The following is an 18,248-nucleotide window of genomic DNA, read 5'->3' as shown; positions in this document are numbered from 1 at the left end:
CTCCATTATGAAATAAGAAGCAAATTTTTTTGTTTTAATTTCCTCTATTCCCTCTGACTGATTTTTCTTTGTTACATGTATTTTTAACTGTTTTCAGTTCAGTTAAGTTCAGTCGCTCAGTTGTGTCCAATTCTTTGTGACCCCATGGGCTGCAGCACACCAGGATTCCCTGTCCATCACCAACTCCTGGAACTTGTTCAAACTCATGTCCATCAAGTCAGTGATGCCATCCAACTATCCCATCCTCTGTTGTCCCCTTCTCCTCCTGCCTTCAATCTTTCCCAGCATCAGGGTCTTTTCAAATGAGTCAGTTCTTCTCATCAGGTGTCCAAAGTACTAGAGTTTCAGCTTCAGCGTCAGTCCTTTCAATGAATATTCAGGACTGATTTCCCTTAGAATGGACTGGTTGGATCTCCTTGCAGTTCAAGGGACTCTCAAGAGTTTTCTCCAACATCACCGTTCAAAAGCATCAATTCTTTGGTGCTCAGCTTTCATTATGGTCCAACTTTCACATTCATACACAACTACTGGAAAAAACAGCCTTGACTGAATGGACCTTTGTTGCCTTTTACTGTTTTAGCATTTATAATAGTTGCTTTCTATTCTGTAGCCATAACTCTCAAATTGCCTAGCCTTTGTTTTCATGTCTGAATCAGTGATTTTCAACCCTACTTGTACAATATTTTCAACTGAGGATGTGTTAAGAAAAGGACTATGAGGCCTCATCTGAAAGATTCTGAGCTTAACCGGTCTGGAGATAGCTTAGTAAAATATCTTTTTTCAATATTCCTAGGTGACTCGTTTTGAATTTAATTTAATTTTTAATTGGAGGCTACTTTATAATATTGTGATGGTTCTTCCATACATCAACATCAATCTAATATGCAGCCAAGGCTGAGACCTACTGATGTGAATAGGTTCAGTATTCACTTTTCATATCACAGTTTCTTCATTTTGAGTCTTATATTGATTCTTATCTCTGCTGGGCTAGAGTTTGTCATCAAATAATTTTTCAAGAGGGGTTAATTCTTTGAATCCTTGCACATTTGAAAATGTATTTTTGATTTAATATAAAATTCTCAAATCTCATTTCTCCTCTGAAAGTGCAAGTCTGAACATTGTTTCTCTCTCTTAGTATTGATTTCTATGTAAAGTCTAAGACCACTTAATATTTTTCTTTCTGAGATGACTGTTTGTTTTTTTTGCCATGATCATACACACACACAGACACAGACACATACTCGTGCATGTGCACATGTATATTTTTAGCCTTGAAAATCAATAACCTCATCAGATTATGTCTTTTAATCTATATACTCAAGTTTTCTTCAGGTCAAGAAATTTTTAAATTAAATCTTAAAGTTTTGTTTCTCTCTTTAGACACTTAATTATCCACACTTGTGGTCTTCATTGTCTGATCTCCATATTTTAATTTATTTCTCCTTTTGCCTTTTTCTGTGTCTTTCTACCTTGGGTTCCATATTATTTTCTCATACCAATTCCATTCTGTTAACAGATTTCAGAAGTGTGCATTCTATTCTTACTCCTTCAAATTTGGATTTTATTTCTAAAATATCTTTATTGTTTTCTTTGTTTTTTTCTACTAAGCTCTGATATATATGCTTGTTTTTCTTTTCTGTTATCTTATCATCTTTTCTTTAACTTCTTTAAGTTCCCCATTGTACTTTTCTCTCCCTGAAGTCCATATTTTCTTTAATTGTATTAAGAATATCCAGAAAACTTTTTTGTTTCCTAAAGCAATCTTCTTCTTAAAAATATTAGGTATTTTATGCCTTTTCTCTCCCTTTTATAGTTTTAAATGCATCGATGCAAAAATTCCCATATGAGACTTCTTTTGTTTACGGCTTATAATTCAATGAATAAAGTTATATTCAGACTCTTGTATTTGCTTGAGAATGCTCTGTGTACATGTGTGTGAGTATGTGTGTGCATGTGTGTGTGCTGATAGATTCAAAATGGGCATATCTTATCAGTTTATATTCCCATGAAATTTCCATGTCTTCTCTTTGGGGTATATTCCCTCAAAAAGGAAAAAAAAAAAAAAAAACAGAAAACAGATTATTTTGTCAGAAAGCCTGCATGGCTCACAGTGAAGTTTCTCAATTTGTGTGTTAATTTAAGGTTCATTTATTTCTGTTCAGTTGGTATAAGCAGATGTGAAGACCAGTGTTCTCTCCCTAATCTTTTCTTCCTCATCTCACCTGAAAGATTTTTTGTTCATGGAATTACAAATGCTCACTGAAGACCTACTTTGAACCAGACACCGAGTAGGCACAGGGATGCAGAGCAGACCAAAACTAAAAAGGTTTCATTCTCATGAAGCTTATACTCTGGTATTGAGGAAGATACACATGAAACAAGAAATGAAAGGGTTTTAGATAACATTAAATTTGAGAAGGAAATAAAACACGGTCATGAGAAAGAGGATGTCTTAGGACTTGGGACTTTTCTAGATAGCTCAGCTTCAGGCTTTAGAGTTTGAATCTCAGAGCATTTACATTTCATAAATAATCTCTTTACTCAACAGTTTATATAGGGGTAGTGTCTTCCTTTGGTCATGTTTTACTATGATCTGAAACAAGAACTGTCAAGGAGCAAGAAAACTTTCAGACTGATCAGTTTCAAGATAGGACCACAGTAATAAGGACTTCAGATGTTCTCCTGAGTTCCTAAGACCACAGACCATAACAGGAACTTGCCTAATTTAAAGTTCTGACCAGACCACACTTGTAGTTACCATCATACTCTGATTGATTCCTGTTTCTAAAACCCTAAGTGACTCCCGTAACTCCTCCCCACCACTCCTTGAAGGATGATGAGACTCTGTCAAAGTGATGCTCTCCTTTGCTTTTCCAGGTGAAAAAAAGGGACACCCATGGACACTCGCCTCATTTCTTCCAGAGAATCATGAATTCATTACCTTTGGGTTCTTATTCCAACTCAAATCACAGAATTCTGGGGTTTTAAGGGACACTAATTACTGTCTTATCTAACTTTCAAGAGAAGGTGAAAACAGTAAGACAAAGAAAATTTTAAAATTTTGCCCAAATTATGAACTAGCTATTTTCACAGCTAGGGCTAGAATTCGGATAGTCTTATCCACACTGATATCACACAACTCAAGCAAGATGTTTTGCATGTACACTGGCTCTTTCTAGGAAACCTCAGAGGTCCTGCTGTGTATATCGTTCTTAGAAAAAGTATTTTCTTCAATGTAGTTCATTATATGTCATGTTGTCCCAATAGACCCTGCTCCCTCTGCCATCACTTGTTGAACTGGAGGTGGGAAGTTGGTGTAAGAACATTTGATGTATAGACTTGCCTGTGGCTTGTGAGGTGTCTTAGAGTTAGGCTGCTGGGCTAATTAGACTTGTTAGAAGCACTGCTTTGGTAGCAAGCCGTACGGCATTGGCAGTTGGGGCATTTGCTGAAATATGGAGCAGGATGTCCTATTCCAAAGTCTAAGGCAGTCAGTGATGAAATTTGCAGGAGATTTGAGGCAAGATAAGTCATAAGATAGAATCATAAGGATGAGAGTGGAAAACATGTAGGAGCAATAAGAAAAACGGGGCAGAAGGGCAGGGAAAGGAAACAGATGGCAGGGCTAGGAGTAGATACTAATGAAAGCATCTAGCTCAGCAAGCATGAATATAACCTGTTTTTGAGAAATAAGTTGAATTCTGAGAAATCTCTCAGTTCTTATTCCAGGAATATGGATATGTTGTCTTCCTTTCTTTTTTTTTTTTTCACTCCCTGGATTTACTCAGCAAACCCTCACCCACTGGAGACATCGAGGTCTCTTTTTTTCTTATCTAAAATGATCTGATACAGCTGACTCAAGATGTCTCTGTCTTTCTTTCTGCTTCTCTGAAAAGAAAACTGAACTTTCACTCTCTTCTACATGAAGATTCTAAGAGTAAACAGAAGCAATTTTACTCCTAAAATGACACTTATTCATGGTTCCATGGGCAACCATGAACTGTGCACTGATGATTCATATACATTTACAAATGTATGTCATACTGCACCGAAACTGTAAAAAACATAATACAAAGAAATGACACTTGTGTTATTACTGGGTTAAATCAAAGGATCCCAGAAACTCCAGAAAAACCAGTGAATTGGCTTCCAGGAAGCCATTTCCTCCCTTACTTTCACTTTCAGCTCTCTTTAAACCTACTGTGAGAGTCTGAACTGCTTCAGAACCCTTTGGAGAAAGTAAGCTCTTGCCCGCTAGATGTCCATATGACTGAGCTTGTAGCAAATTAATATGTAGGTATTAGTGGGGAGATATGAGATGCTTCTGTGTGTCCAGTTAAGAGAAATTGGCTTGGAGACTGAACACGCAGGGCCTGAGAAAATAATTTGAGAACATAAAAGTGTTAGTCTCTCAGTCGTGTCCAACTCCTTGTGATACCATGGCCTGTAACCAGCCAGGCTCCTCTGTCCATGGAATTTTCCAGGCAAGAATACTGGAGTGGGTTGCCATTTCCTACTCCAGGGTATCTTCCTGACCCAGGGCTGGAAACTGGGTTTTCTGCATTGCAGGCATATTCTTTACTATCTGAGCCACCAGGGACTTTTGAGAAAATAAATTCATTTGGTAAAAGTGGGGGAAGGTGTCGAGCTATCTTAGGGGCCTGGTTGAGTGAGGGCTGAATGAGGACTGAAGCCCACAGATAGAGGGTTCTTTGAGAAAGGAAACAAGATGGGCATTAAGTTGATTGGGGTAGGAAACTGGAAGATCCATGAAAATCTATGAAAGGAGTTGGTGTGACAAGGATCTGGGTGAGGGATGGGTCACTAGCAGGAATCCAGGACTTACCAATGACAGAGAGGTTGATGGTCTCACTGCTCTGAGGGCCACAGCCATTGTCAGCTGTGCAGTAGTAGTTCCCAGAATGCTCTGCAGTCACAGAGAAGCTATAGGACTTTGTTCTCCATGAAGTAGCTTCTCTCCTTGTGAGCAACACATCTTCATGAAAAAACTGGAACCAGATGGGCAAAGACCCTCTCCGAACTTCACACTGAAGTCTCACTTCATCTCCCACAAGAGTCTGGGTTCTAGAAGTGCTGAGGGTGAGGATAGGTTGAGACACGGGCACTGAGGGAGAGAAAAACTTAGTCAACAGTTGCTTCTGCCACTGTCTGGAGCTGTTAATCAGTGGCTAGTGAAATATCCAGTCTTATGTCCACTGGCCCTCAGGACAGCACGGATCACACTGCCCCCTAAAATTGGGCTTGGAGTTTGGCCACACATAGATGGAAAAACAAAACAAAGCAAAACCTGAGATTTAAGGCTCAACAGAAACCATTTTAACTTCATACTGAGCTGACAATCACCTTCATGGACTTTGGGACCTTAAGCCAAGCAAGCAGAGGTGAACTCCTCTTGACTTAGAATGGATGCCCCTTGCCCTGCTTCCAGCCCCTCCCCTCTGTGTCCTCTCACACTGCTGCTTAACCAACTCTAAAAGTACTTACTCAAGAAGGATATCTTTGGTATAACTATGATCCTGCTCCCTGTCTTTGTATCTTTTATGGTTTTGTATCTATAAATGATTAGTGCTTGGGTGCTCAGATGCTCAGTCATGTCCAGCTGTTTGTGACCACATGGACTGCAGCCTACCAGGCTCCTCTGTCCATGGAATATTTTCAGGCAAGAATACTGGAGAGGGTTACCATTTCCTACTGCAGACTATCTTCCCAACCCAGGAATCAAAACAGCATCACCTGTACCTCCTGCTTTGGCAGGCGGATTCTTTACCACTGAACCATCTAGGAGTATCTGATAGGAAAGGGATAAGCGACAACTCAGTGCCCCTGGGAACTGATTTTGTAGCTATGGGGAACAAAGTAATTAATGAAAATCAGAAATCTGTGGATTCATAGGGTAAGAGGACAGAATGAGAGAAGCGTTTGGCTCCTCAGAGTTGGGGTCCAGGAGAGAGAGAGCTGCTCTGCAGGAAGCCAAGTGTGTGATAACATCTGAGTTGCTCACAGAACAAGGCTCAAAAGCAGCAGACATCTGTCTCAAGAGAACCTGGGTGTTGAGAAGGACATAGGTTTGGCCAGAGGAAGAAGCAGGGGAAACTTGAAGGAGGGAACACATTTCTGGAAGGGTCAAGGATACAGGCCAGCCTTCCCTTGTGGCTCAGCTGGTAAAGAATCTACCTGCAATGTGGAAGACCTGGGTTTGAGCCCTGGGTTGGGAAGATACCCTGAAGAAGGAAAAGGCTACCCACTCCAGTATTCTGGCCTGGAGAATTCCATGGACTCTATAGTCCATGGGGTCACAAAGAATTGGACACAACTGAGCAACTTTCACTTTCACAAGGATAGAGGCCAGGGATGGGTCATTAACAGAAGCTAGGGCTTACCAGTGACAGAGAGGCTCATGGTCTCACTTCTCTGAGGGCCAAAGCCATTGTCAGCTGTACAGTAGTAGTTCCCAGAATGCTCTGCAGTCACAGAGAAGCTATAGGACACTGTTTTCCATGAAATGGCTTCTCTCTTTTCCAGCAAGACACCTTCACGAAAAAACTGGTACCAGATGGGCAGAGAACCTCTCCGAACTTCACACTGAAGTCTCACCTCATCTCCCACAAAAGTCCTGGGACCAGGTAAGCCGAAGGTGAGGACAGGTTGAGAGACAGGGACTGAGGGAGAGAAAAACCTTAGTCAGAAGTTGCTTCTGCCACTTCCTGAAGCTGTCAATCAGTGGCTAGTTAAATGTTCAGTCCCATGTCCACTGGCCCTTGGGGCAGCCCAGAGCCTCCCTGGTTTATCTCCCTAGCTCTCTCCTGTTCTCCTTGTTGGTATTCTCCTTTCCCATTAGACCTGGACCTTCTCCTTTCTTATCTCCCATTGTTAGGTCACCTCATTCCCATTTTCCAGAGGAATTGATGTTATTGAGGAAGAAGTCCCTTATTTTGCTGCCACCAGACTCACACTGTTTACCTACATCAGCCCCTTGCTTCTCCCCTGTCTGGTGACCTTGGAAAAGCTGCCCCTCCACCAACTCAAGGAGGATCCTGCTCTTTCTTGACCCTGAGCTCACCTCCATGTGTCCCAGATACAAATTCTCTGCATCTACTCATTTCTTCCAAACACCACTTAGATGTGTTTAATCCTCTCCCCATTAGTAAAACAACAAAACAAAACCCTATCTGCATTTAATGTTTCCAATGTCTGTTTCTTTTCTCTGGAAAGACTCATAGAAGAAGCATTGTCTCTACCTTTTTCTCTCACTCTGATCTTTTGGTCAATGCAACCTTGTTTTTATCCCCACCAACATACTAAAGTTGATTTTTCATGTTTGTGATTATAATGGTAATGATAATATAAACAGATACTTATGATATAATATTGGAGAAGGAAATGGCAACTCACTCCAGTACTCTTGCCTAGAAAATTCCATGGATGGAGGAGCCTGGTAGGCTACAGTCCACTGGGTTGTAAAGAGTTGGACACAACTGAGTGACTTCACTCTCTTACTCTCTCACATGATACAATATAATGTTTTTAACTCTGTGTCTGATGTGTATTTGTCATATATTATTTGTAAACATATGTAGGCAAACACTAATTTAATGATCAAAACAATCCTGAGAGGCAGCTACTATCACTGCCTTTATTTCACAGATGAGGAAACTGAGGCCCACTGGGGTTAAATCGCATAGTTAGTATGTGGTGAGGCAGCCATCAAACCAAGCTATCAAATCTGGTTCTCACCTGTATTCTTCTGCTTTCCTTTTCAGGGCTTTGTGGCTAAATTCAGGAGATGTGACTCAATTCTTATCTTTCATCATGTATCAGCTCTGCCTTTTCTGAATTGGCCTCTACTGTCTTTTGCTTAAAGCTCTCCTTTGCTTGGTTTCACTTCGTTAAACACTCCTACACTGTTGGTCTAGTCTATGTATCCTTACACGTCAGTATAGTCTGGCATGAAGAATATATGCAGTAATTACTTAGGAGGTGGATAAAGGTGCCATTCTATAGAACTTTATGCATCTCCAAGAGCATCTGATGATGACATCCTGCCTCCAAATTCCTTGGGTCTGTGGATGTCAGGAGCACAGCTTCTCTGTCTCTTTCATTTGATGTCTCCTTCCAGGGTTCCCTGATCGTTTCCTTTAAAATTTTTTGCATATCTGTTGTGGGAGGGGCTGCATTCTGGCTTATCTCCAGCCTGGTTCTGCTTTTTTTTTTTTTTTCCAAACAGAAGAGAAAACAGGTTGCTTCCAGGACAGCCAGGACTGGACTCTCTACCATCAATATAAACCCAAATCACACTGCTCGCTAAAATTGGGCTTGGACTTTGGCCACACATAGATGACACAAAACTGAGATTCAGGGCTCAACTGAAACCTACCTAACTTGATTTTGAGCTGATATTCACCTTCAGGGCCTTAAATCAAGCAAGCAGAGGTGAGTTCCTCTTGGCTCACAGTGGTTATCCCTTGATCTGCTGCCAGCCCCTCCCCATCTGGGCCTCCCTCATATTGCTACCTAACAGACTCTAAAAGAGCTTACTCAATGTGGTTATGTTGAATTAAACTTATGGTTTACTTATGGTAAACTTATGGTTACCAGGGGGTAGAGGAGTGAGGGAGGGAATAAACTGGGAGATAGGGACTTCTTCATAAAAAAACTGGTACCAGATGGGCAGAGAACCTCTCTGAACTTCACACTGAAGTCTCACCTCATCTCCCACAAAAGTCCTGGGGCCAGGAGAGCTGAAGGTGAGGACAGGTTAAGACACAGGGACTGAGGGAGAGAAAAAACTTAGTCAACAGTTGCTCCTGCCACTTCCTGAAGCTGTCAATCAGTGGCTAATGAAATGTCCAGTCTCATGTCCTCTGGCTTTCAGGGCAGCCCACCGTCTCCTGACTTTTCTCCCCAGCTCTTTCCTATTCTCCATGTTGGTTTTCTCCTTCTCCATCAGACCTGGCCCTTCTCCTCTCCTATCTCCCCTTGTTAGGTGACCTTACTCCCATTTTCCAGGGGAAACGATGTTCTTGGGAAAGAAATCCCTGATTTTGCTACCATCAGACAGACACATTTACCTTGCTCCTTCCCTCTGCCATATGACTTGGAAGATTTGTCCCCTCACCTGCCCAAGCCACTCTTAGTCTTCCTATCAGTCCCTGCTCTCCTTTTTCCCTTTGCTGGGATTGGCCTCAGGCCTCTGCCCCTTTCTCTTTTCTGTCCCACATTCACATACTCTTCTAGAATCTTCTCTGTTCCTACACTCTCCTTGTATCCAGCCTGACCCTCTCTATTTACAGGTGAGAAAACTGAGTCAGGAAAAGTTTAGGAGATCTGTCTGTGGTAACTCATCAGGATGTTTTCAGAGCCAGACGGGACCTAAGTCTGTCTCCTGACTCCTGTTTCAAAGTTAAATAACATCAACTCCTTAAAAGTGGAACTGGAGCTTGCCACCAATGAAGGGAACAGCAGAGGGCTCTATCAAAGCTATTTTCCTGTCACTACCACAACTACTTTAACAGTACTGAGGGTAAGATGGTGTCATATACTGGTAAAGGAGGTAGTGTAGTTTGGGGTGGTGTAGTAACCATAGTTACATGGCTGGAGTAACTGATGTTACTACCCGTTGCTGTATCCTACATGGATTTGCACATTGGTTATTGAAAATAATTAACTGTTGATTGGAACAACAGATATCTCCATAACCCTGGGATAGAGAAATTATTTGAGAACTACTATGATTGATTGGAAACTCAAGCATATGGGGATTCAAAAGATAAAGAAAGAAAAGAGAAAAACGGTGAGTTCTACAGATGCTGGGGATCAAGAAAGGGGAGAAAGAGATGTTGCAGACATATTAAGGGGTATGATAGTATCTGAACTGGTTGAAGGATGAGGCCCACAAGATAGAGACATTTATTCAAAGCCAATGGGGATGGTGTTATGGAGTGAACTGTGTCCCTCTTTAATACATATATTGAAGTCATAACCTCCAATATGACTGTATTTGGAGATAGAGCCTTTAAGGAAATAATTAAGGTTAAATGATTGACTATATTCTTGGCAGCTGAAGGAGGAAAAGCTCTATACAGTGAGCAAAAACAAGACCTTGAGCTGATCATGGCTCAGATCATGAGTTCCTTATTGCAAAATTCAGACTTAAATTGAAGAAAGTAGGGGAAACCACTAGGTCATTTGGGTATGACCTAAATCAAATCCCTCATGGTTATACAATGAAGGTGATGAATAGATCTGGTAGACAGAGTGCCTGAAGAATGATGGATGGAAGTTCACACCACTGTAGAGGAGGCAGTGACCAAAACCATCCCCAAGAAAAAGGAATACAAGAAGGCAAAGTGGTTGTCTGGGGAGGCTTTACAGATAGTTGAGGAAAGAAGAGAAGTAAAAGGTAAGCGAGAAAGAGAAAGATACCCAACTGAATGCAGAGTTACAGAGAACAGCAAGGAGAGATAAGGCCTTCTTAAATGAACAGTGTAAAGAAATAGAGGAAAACAATAGAATGGGAAAGACTAGAGATCTCGTCAAGAAAGTTGGAGATACCAAGGGAGCATGTCATGCAATGATAGGCACAATAAAGGACAGAAACAGTATGGACCTAAAAGAAGCAGAAGAGATTAAGAAGAGGTGGCAAGAATACACAGAAGAACTATACAAAAGAGGTCTTAATGACTGGGATAACCACGATGGTGTGGTTACTCACCTAAAGCCAGAAATCCTGGAGTGTGAAGTCAAGTGGGCTAGTGGAGATGATGGAATTACAGCTGACCTATTTCAAATCCTAAAAGATGATGCTGTCAAAATGCTGCACTCAACATTTCAACAAATTTAGAAAACAGCAGTGGCCACAGGACTGGAAAAGGTCAGTTTTCATTCCAATCCCAAAGAAGGGCAATGCCAAAGAATGTTCCAACTACCATACGGTTGTGCTCGTTTCACGCACTAGCAAGGTTATGTTCAAAATCCTTCAATCTAGTCTTTAGCAGTATGTGAACTGAGAACTTCCAGATGTACAAGATGGATTTAGAAAAGGCAGAGGAATCAGAGATCAAATTGCCAACATTCGTTAGATCATAGAGAAAGCAAGGGAATTCCAGTAAAACATTTACTTCTGACTATGCTAAAGATTTTGACTGTGTGGATCACAACAAAATGTGGAAAATTCTTAAAGAGATGGGAATACCAGATTTCACTGGTGGTCCAGTGATTAAGAATCTGCCTTGCAGTGCAGGGGATACAGATTTGATCCCTGATCCAGGAAGATTCCCACATGCCATGGAGCAACTAGGCCTGTTTGCCATAACTACTGAGCCAGAGCACCTAGATCCCATGCTCCATAACAAAAGAAGCCACTGCAATGAGAAGCCTGCTCACTGCAACAAAGAGTAGCCCTCACTTCAATGAAGAGTAGCCCCTACCGCAACTAGAGAAAGCCCAGGTACAGCAATAAAGACCCAGTGCAGCCATAAATAAATAAAACTTTTTTTTTTTTTAAAGAAAGAGACAGGAATATGAGACCACCTTACCTGTCTCCTGAGGGACCTGTATGTAGGTCAAGAAGCAACAGTCAGAACCAGACATGGAACAATGGACTGGTTCAAAATTGGGAAGAGTACAACAAGATTGTATATTGTCACACTGCTTATTTAACTTATATGCAGAGCACATCATGTAAAATGTGAGACTGGATGAATTACAAGTGGAAATCAAGATTGCCAGGAGCAGTATAAACAACCTCAGATATGCAGATGATACCACTCTAATGGCAGAGAGTAAAAAGGAACTAAAGAGCCTCTTGATGAGGGTGAAAGAGGAGAGTGAAAAAGCTGGGTTGAAATTCAACATTCAATAAACAAAGATCATGGCATCTGGTCCCATCACTTCACGGAAAATAGAAGGGGAAACAAAGTGGAAGCAGTGACAGATTTTCTTTTTTTGGGCTCCAAAATCACTGCAGATGGTAACTGCAGCCGTGAAATTAAAATAGGCTTATTCCTTAGAAGGAAAGCTATGACAAATCTAAAAGACAGCATATTAAACAGCAGAAATATCACTTTACTGACGAAAGTCTGTATAGTCATCAATGACATAGCTTTTCCAGTAGTCAGTCAGGTATGGATGTGAGAACTGGACCATAAAGAAGACTGAGTGCCAAAGAATTGACGCTTTTGAACTGTGGTGTTGGAGGAGACTCTTGAGAGTCCCTCAGACTGCAAGGAGATCCAACCAGTCCATCGTAAAGGAGATCAGTCCTGAATATTCATTGGAAGGGCTGATGCTGAAGCTAAAGCTCCAATACTTTGGCCACCTGATGTGAAGAGCCAACTCACTGGAAAAGACCCTGATGCTTGGAAAGATTGAGAGCAAGAGGAGAAGGAGGTGGCAGGGGATGAGATGGTTAGAGAGCATCACTGACTCTATGGACATGAATTTGAGGTATCTCTGGAAGATAGTGAAGCATAGGGGAACCTGGCGTGCTGCAGTCCATGTGGTTGCAAAGAGTTGGACACAACTTAGAGACTGAACAACAACAAAGGTTTAGTGAGGTCATAAGAGAAGATTGATCCCCTAATCAGATAGGACTGGCATCCTTACAGGAGAGGAAGATACCAGAGACCTCTCTCTTCAAGGACAGAGAGGAAAGGTTATGTGAGGACACAGAGAGAAGGTGACCTACTACAAGAGAAAGAGGGCCCTCCTATCAAGAGACATGGCCCCAGATCATTCCAGCTCTAAAATTCTATTTGTTCAGGAACCATTGCATTTAAGAAGAAATTTTTAAATATGAAGATCCCACACATATGCCAATCATTGAATACTTTCTCTGTCCTCCATTTCTAGGAGTTTCCAAAAGCTCCCACAACCCATTCTACCCCTAAATCCCATTGCTGTTAGTCTAACTTCTGGTAGATTATTCATAACAGTAAATTATTGGCAACAGTCAACACCCACTCCCACTCAACCACCTCATGGTCTTTACAAAGTTTGAAAAGCCATTCTGCAAATGATATTTGGCAGACACAACTTTCTCACTGATGATCACTGGGTTGCTCTGAATGGAAAAACGACCGTTTCTGGCAATACAGTAATACTCTCCAGCATCGCTGTTTTGCACCACAGGGACATTGAATTCTGTTTTTGAGGAAGTTTGAAGCTCTCTATCCTTCCGCAGTCTGTGTTGTTTTTTGTACCAAGAGACTGTGATGGGGGAGTCTTGGAACTCCAGTTACTGAGCAGATGAAAACAAGCTCCTGACCTTCAAACACAAACTCTGGGTGGGAGTGTATTCGGATGTCAGCAACAATTTCTAAATGAATAAAAATGACATGTGGGATTCTTGGCATTGGGGTGTCACAGAATGAGACACAGAAGAAGAGTCACAGGATGGGAAGGGCTAAGTCTGATGACCTGATGGGAAGTTGACCTGGGATGGAATTGAGAGTTCTCCTTGGGAAGAGGGAGAAAGTGTTGGAGAGACAATGGTTTGGGAGAACTTCAATTCCTAATGAATTGGTGGAGCATCCACCAGTTCCTGAAATTGAAAGTGTTAGTTGCTCAGTCCTGTCCAACTCTTTGCAACCCCATGGACTAGAGCCCACCAGGCCCCTCTGTCCATGGAATTCCCCAGGCAAGAATAATGGAGTGGGTAGTCACTCCTTTCTTCAGGGGATCTTTCCAACCCAGGGATCAAACCCGGATCTCCCGCATTGCAGGCAGATTCTTTACCATTTGAGCCAGCAGAAAGCATTTATTTCACAAGGAATAAAATTCCCACCCTCTCCTCATGCCCTACCTGACAGAGCATGGGCCAGTCATCCTGGAAATTACACCCAGTGCCCAACATTGAAGTGGTGGGGTTGGCAAAGAACAGGAAGACTTGGCACTGGAGGTACTTGTTCTGAAGCTGTGACAACTTCAGTGCTTTGTTGGAAATCAATCATAGGCATATACAGCAAGCTTGCCCTGGAGTAAGCACTTCTTAACACCTCTGCCTGTCAGTTAGATGATCAGAGGAGGTGGACCTGTGACAGTTCTCCTAAAATAGGAAAATCTGGGATGAAAGTGTTCTACACTCCAGGTGGTTATGGTTTCACACTAGGATATTGGCTAAGGGCAATGCCTTTTTGAGTCATCCTGGAGGCTTGAAGAACAAGAGAAAATACCTGGGAACAGATAAGGAGTAGGATTTGGGGTCTGGGTTCCATCAGTAACATGAAGGGAGATCCTGTGCTAGAAATCACTGTGTTGCAACTGTTGAGTAACACCCTCTCCACTTCCTCTCACTCGTCCAGTCCAAATCATATACCTAAGAAAAAAATGTTGCCTATGACTGGATAACAAAGATTAAGAATATCTAGACAGTTTCAAGGGCTTCCCTGGTGGCTCAGATGGTAAAGAATCTGCCTGCAATGTGAGAGACTCCAGTTTGATCCCTGGGTTGGAAAGATCCCCTGGAGAAGGGAATGACTACCCACTCCAATATTCTTGCCTGGGGAATTCCATGGACAGAGGAGCCTGGTGGACTCTAGTCCATGGGGTCGAAAAGAGTTGGACAGGACTGAGCAACTAACACTTTCAATTTCAGACAGTTTGGAAGAAAGATGGAACCGTCTCTTTTGCTTGGGAATGGAAGCAAATTGATGGAGAATGCTAACCACTTTCACTCCTTCCTCAATCAGGAGAGCATGCACCCCAGATCTGCATCCTTTCTAATGCTCCTATGAGATACCAATAGGTCAAAATAAATCAGAAGAGACATTTGACCATTGGTTGGCATTCATGCTTGAGGACCTATACAGTTTCAGATACTTAGGAAAAAGCAATAGTGGGTACAAAGTGAAAGTGAAAGTCGCTCAGTCGTGCCTGACTCTTTGCGACCCCATGGACTATACCGTCCATGGACTTCTCCAGACCAGAATACTGGAGTGGACAGCTTTTCCCTTCTCCAAGGTCTCTTCCCAACCCAGGGATAGAATCCAGGTCTTCCACATTGCAGGCAGATGCTTTACCATCTGATCCACAAGGGAAGCCCTGTGGGAACAACATCATCCCTAAATACATCCAGTTAGAAATATTTGCTCCCCACGCTCTTGTCCTTTAGTTTTCGTATTCTTAAGTGCTCACCTCCAGGCATCTAGCATTCTAAGAATCTGTCCATCTGGCTGAGAAGAGTCCATCTAGCTCAGTCAAAGGGCTCTGTGGTAGCATCTGATTTATGCCTAGAGTGTATGTGTGTGTGCTCAGTTGCTTCAGTTGTGTCCAACTGTTTGTGATCCCATGGACTATAGCCCGCCAGGCTCCTCAGTCCATGGAACTCTCCAGGCAAGAATATTGGAGTGGGTTGCCATGCCCTCCTCCAAGGGATCTTCCCCACCCAGGGATCAAACCCAGGGCTCTTATGTCTCCTGCACTGGTAGGCTGGTTCTTTACCACTAGCACCACCTGGGAAGCCCATGCTTATAGGCCCACCAGGGGGGAAAAAAATGATGTCAAGGAAGCCAAACTTTAGAGGAAAAAGAACAAGTTGTGTCTCACAGTACTGAAAGAAAAACAAACCGTTGTGTCATTCTGCCCGGCCCTTCCCAGCCCCATTCTGGCAAATCTCAGAACCCACTAACACTCACCTTGTACCTGTATCTGTAATTCCTGGCTCCGTTTCTGGACAAGGGAATTCACTCTCCTTGCCTCACACCAGTAAGACCCTGAGTGTTCTCTCCGTATGGTAGAGAACTGGAATTCTGGGGAGTTTTTCCAGTCTGACCACACGGATTGTTTGACGAAGCGAAACTGGAGGTGGACTTCTGGCCTCTGTAGAGAGAGCTGGGTCTCACAGGTCAAGGTCACTGCCTGCCCCTCAGTGGGCTGGGTGGAGCTGACTCTCAGCACGGGGCTTGGAAACAGCTCTAGAGAGAAGGATCACAATATTTCTCAGGGAAGTGAGGCTTGGAACTGCTTTGGAGAAAAACACAGTTCATCCTCAGCACCCACAAGCAGAACATACAAAAGCAGGCAGAAAAGATGCCACCTTTAATTACTAATATCCTTCAGCCAAAAGCACAGTAGTACTTGTTCTGTTCTTTGTAGGAATGCTCCCCGAGATTCAGTAGTATTTCAGTCCACCCTTTTTATCCTCCACAATCTCAGGAGTCCTCATTTTGACTAACCTATTTCACAAAATAAAGAACGCTTTACCTTGGACTACGATTTTAATTTTGTTTGAAGAAACCAAGTGATTATCTTTATTTCCACTACACTGATATACACCATTGTCCTTCATACTTGCTTGATGAATATGGAAGTCAGAACTTTTGTTAAGGATTTTCAGGATTTGTCCATTCTTGTACAATTTCATGTTATTTAGTACTGTATTTGCCTTTGCTCGGCATCTCAGAACCACCAAGTCTTCTTCAAACACATCAAATGGAGCCTGCAGGATCAGGTTGGCTGTAGGAAACACAAGGGCAGTTGTTTGTTTCTTTTGATTGTTTCTGCCTTCTTTTCACTATTATTCTAAAATATTTTATAAGACTGGGGACTAGGAAAAAAGATTCTGAGAGTAATCATCACTTCTTTTTTCTGATATTATCTATTTAATTAATTTATTTATTTTTGGCCATGCCACATGTCTTGTGGGATCTTAGTTCCCCAACCAGGGATCAAATCCATGCTCCTTGAAATGAAAGCACAGAGTCCTAACCACTGGATCACCAGGAAAATTGCCTTTTTCCCCTGGCTTTAAAAGGAACACACATGCTTGAGAAAATGCTTAAAACAGAAATGCAAATTAATCTTATCAACTCACCACCCAGATTTTGGCATATATTTTTCCAGTTCTTTTATCTATGTGTGTGTATATAAGAGTCTGTATGTATTTCTTTTTATGAAATTAAAATATTTATCCACTTGATAACTTGTTTTTCACTTACTTTACTATGAATACTTTCCTATGTCATCAATATCATTCCCTAACCTGGTTTTCAATGACCACAACATTTTCCTTCAATGGCAGTAAGATAATTTATTTAATGAATTTTCTCTTCTTGACCATTTAAGATTCTTCAATTTTGGTTGTATATATCTATGACTATTTCAGTAGGTAAATTCTTAAGAGAAGAATTGTCAGGTCAAAGAGGCTAAGCATTTTCTTAGCTCTTTGCTATTACACTGTTCCTTGTTCACTAAATTAAAGAGCATTATATTATAACTAGAAAGATACTGCTTCATTCAAAAGAGGTGGTCTTAGGACAGAAATGGAAATTACTCCCTCTCTATCTTCTATCCACCTATCTATAAAATATTAACAAATCCTCACATAGATTTTTTTCCAAATAAACTTTATAAGCCTCAAACTAAACATAGATTCAAAAACCATTCAAATAAGTTGCTTCTCAAATTTTCTCTTACATGAGTAGCTTGTAAAATATACAAATTCTTGGGCCCTATTTCTATAGCTTTTGAATTAGTAAATGCAGCTGGGTTTTTAGTCACTTTATTATTTCTAAACTTTTCTTTTTTCTTTCATTTCTTTCCCACCTGCAGAAAAGACCAAGTCCACACGATCACTTGAGTGTGAATCCTGAGCCTGGCATTTGTACCTTCCAGATTTACGGACCTCATAGGTGTTTTCTGCCGTCTCTCTTTGTATTTCTTCAGAAAGATACCAACGGTACCGTTTTATTTTCTCTGGTGCATTGAACCGAAATGCTTTGCAAGTCAGTATCACAGTCTCTCCTTGGAAGAAAGTGGTCCATGGAGGATGGAGGGAAATTACAGATTTTATTTCAGTTGCTGTGGAGGAAAAAGAAAGAATCTGAGGTGGAGTGACCTACAGTTCCCATCACAGTGGTTTGTGAGTCATTGTCCAGAGGCCTTGGCTTTGGAGGATCCCCAAGAAATCCCCTGGGGAAGGTCACCATTCATGGCTTTGTTTCAACTAGAGCTCTCACCCAGGAGAAAGTGACTGCTGCGGAGATGGCAGTGAGCAAAGTGGTTTCAAGGTTGCAATACCAGCAAGATTCACTGCCAAATGTCAATAGGAAAAATGGTTGGTTAGTCTGTTATGGAATTGGATCCTTGGAAAAGATCCCCTGCCACTTTATCATGTTCATAAACTCACAAGAACTTCCCAAGGAGTTGTTAAAATCACAGTTTTGCACTTTCCACAAAAAAAGGGGTAAATCATATTAAAATTTTGGCACTGACAAAAGCTTGAGAGATTA

General features: G+C 41.7%; 1 protein-coding gene across 3 annotated transcripts in view; it reads right to left on the bottom strand.

The window, feature by feature from the left end:
• FCRL5 (Fc receptor like 5) overlaps positions 1-18,248 on the bottom strand; it is a 63,576-nt gene that overhangs the window by 22,468 nt on the left and 22,860 nt on the right. For all 3 annotated transcript variants that reach the window (XR_014054898.1, XR_014054899.1, XM_081494063.1), the window contains exons 3-7: positions 17,563-17,817; positions 16,222-16,473; positions 15,654-15,932; positions 6,402-6,680; positions 4,847-5,125 (exon numbers count right to left, since the gene is read on the bottom strand). Coding sequence is in view for 1 of the 3 variants with exons in the window: in XM_081494063.1 (XP_081350189.1) it covers positions 4,847-5,125; positions 6,402-6,680; positions 15,654-15,932; positions 16,222-16,473; positions 17,563-17,817 (1,344 nt within the window). In the remaining 2 variants the exon portion in view is untranslated. The remainder of the gene's footprint in view (positions 1-4,846; positions 5,126-6,401; positions 6,681-15,653; positions 15,933-16,221; positions 16,474-17,562; positions 17,818-18,248) is intronic.

This window comes from Giraffa tippelskirchi, chromosome 5 (assembly GCF_054371585.1).
Source record: "Giraffa tippelskirchi isolate mGirTip1 chromosome 5, T2T-mGirTip1v1.2.pri, whole genome shotgun sequence".
NCBI classification, from domain to species: domain Eukaryota; kingdom Metazoa; phylum Chordata; class Mammalia; order Artiodactyla; family Giraffidae; genus Giraffa; species Giraffa tippelskirchi.
Note: the sequence above shows the minus strand (reverse complement) of the source record. Positions and strands in the feature narration are given on the sequence as shown.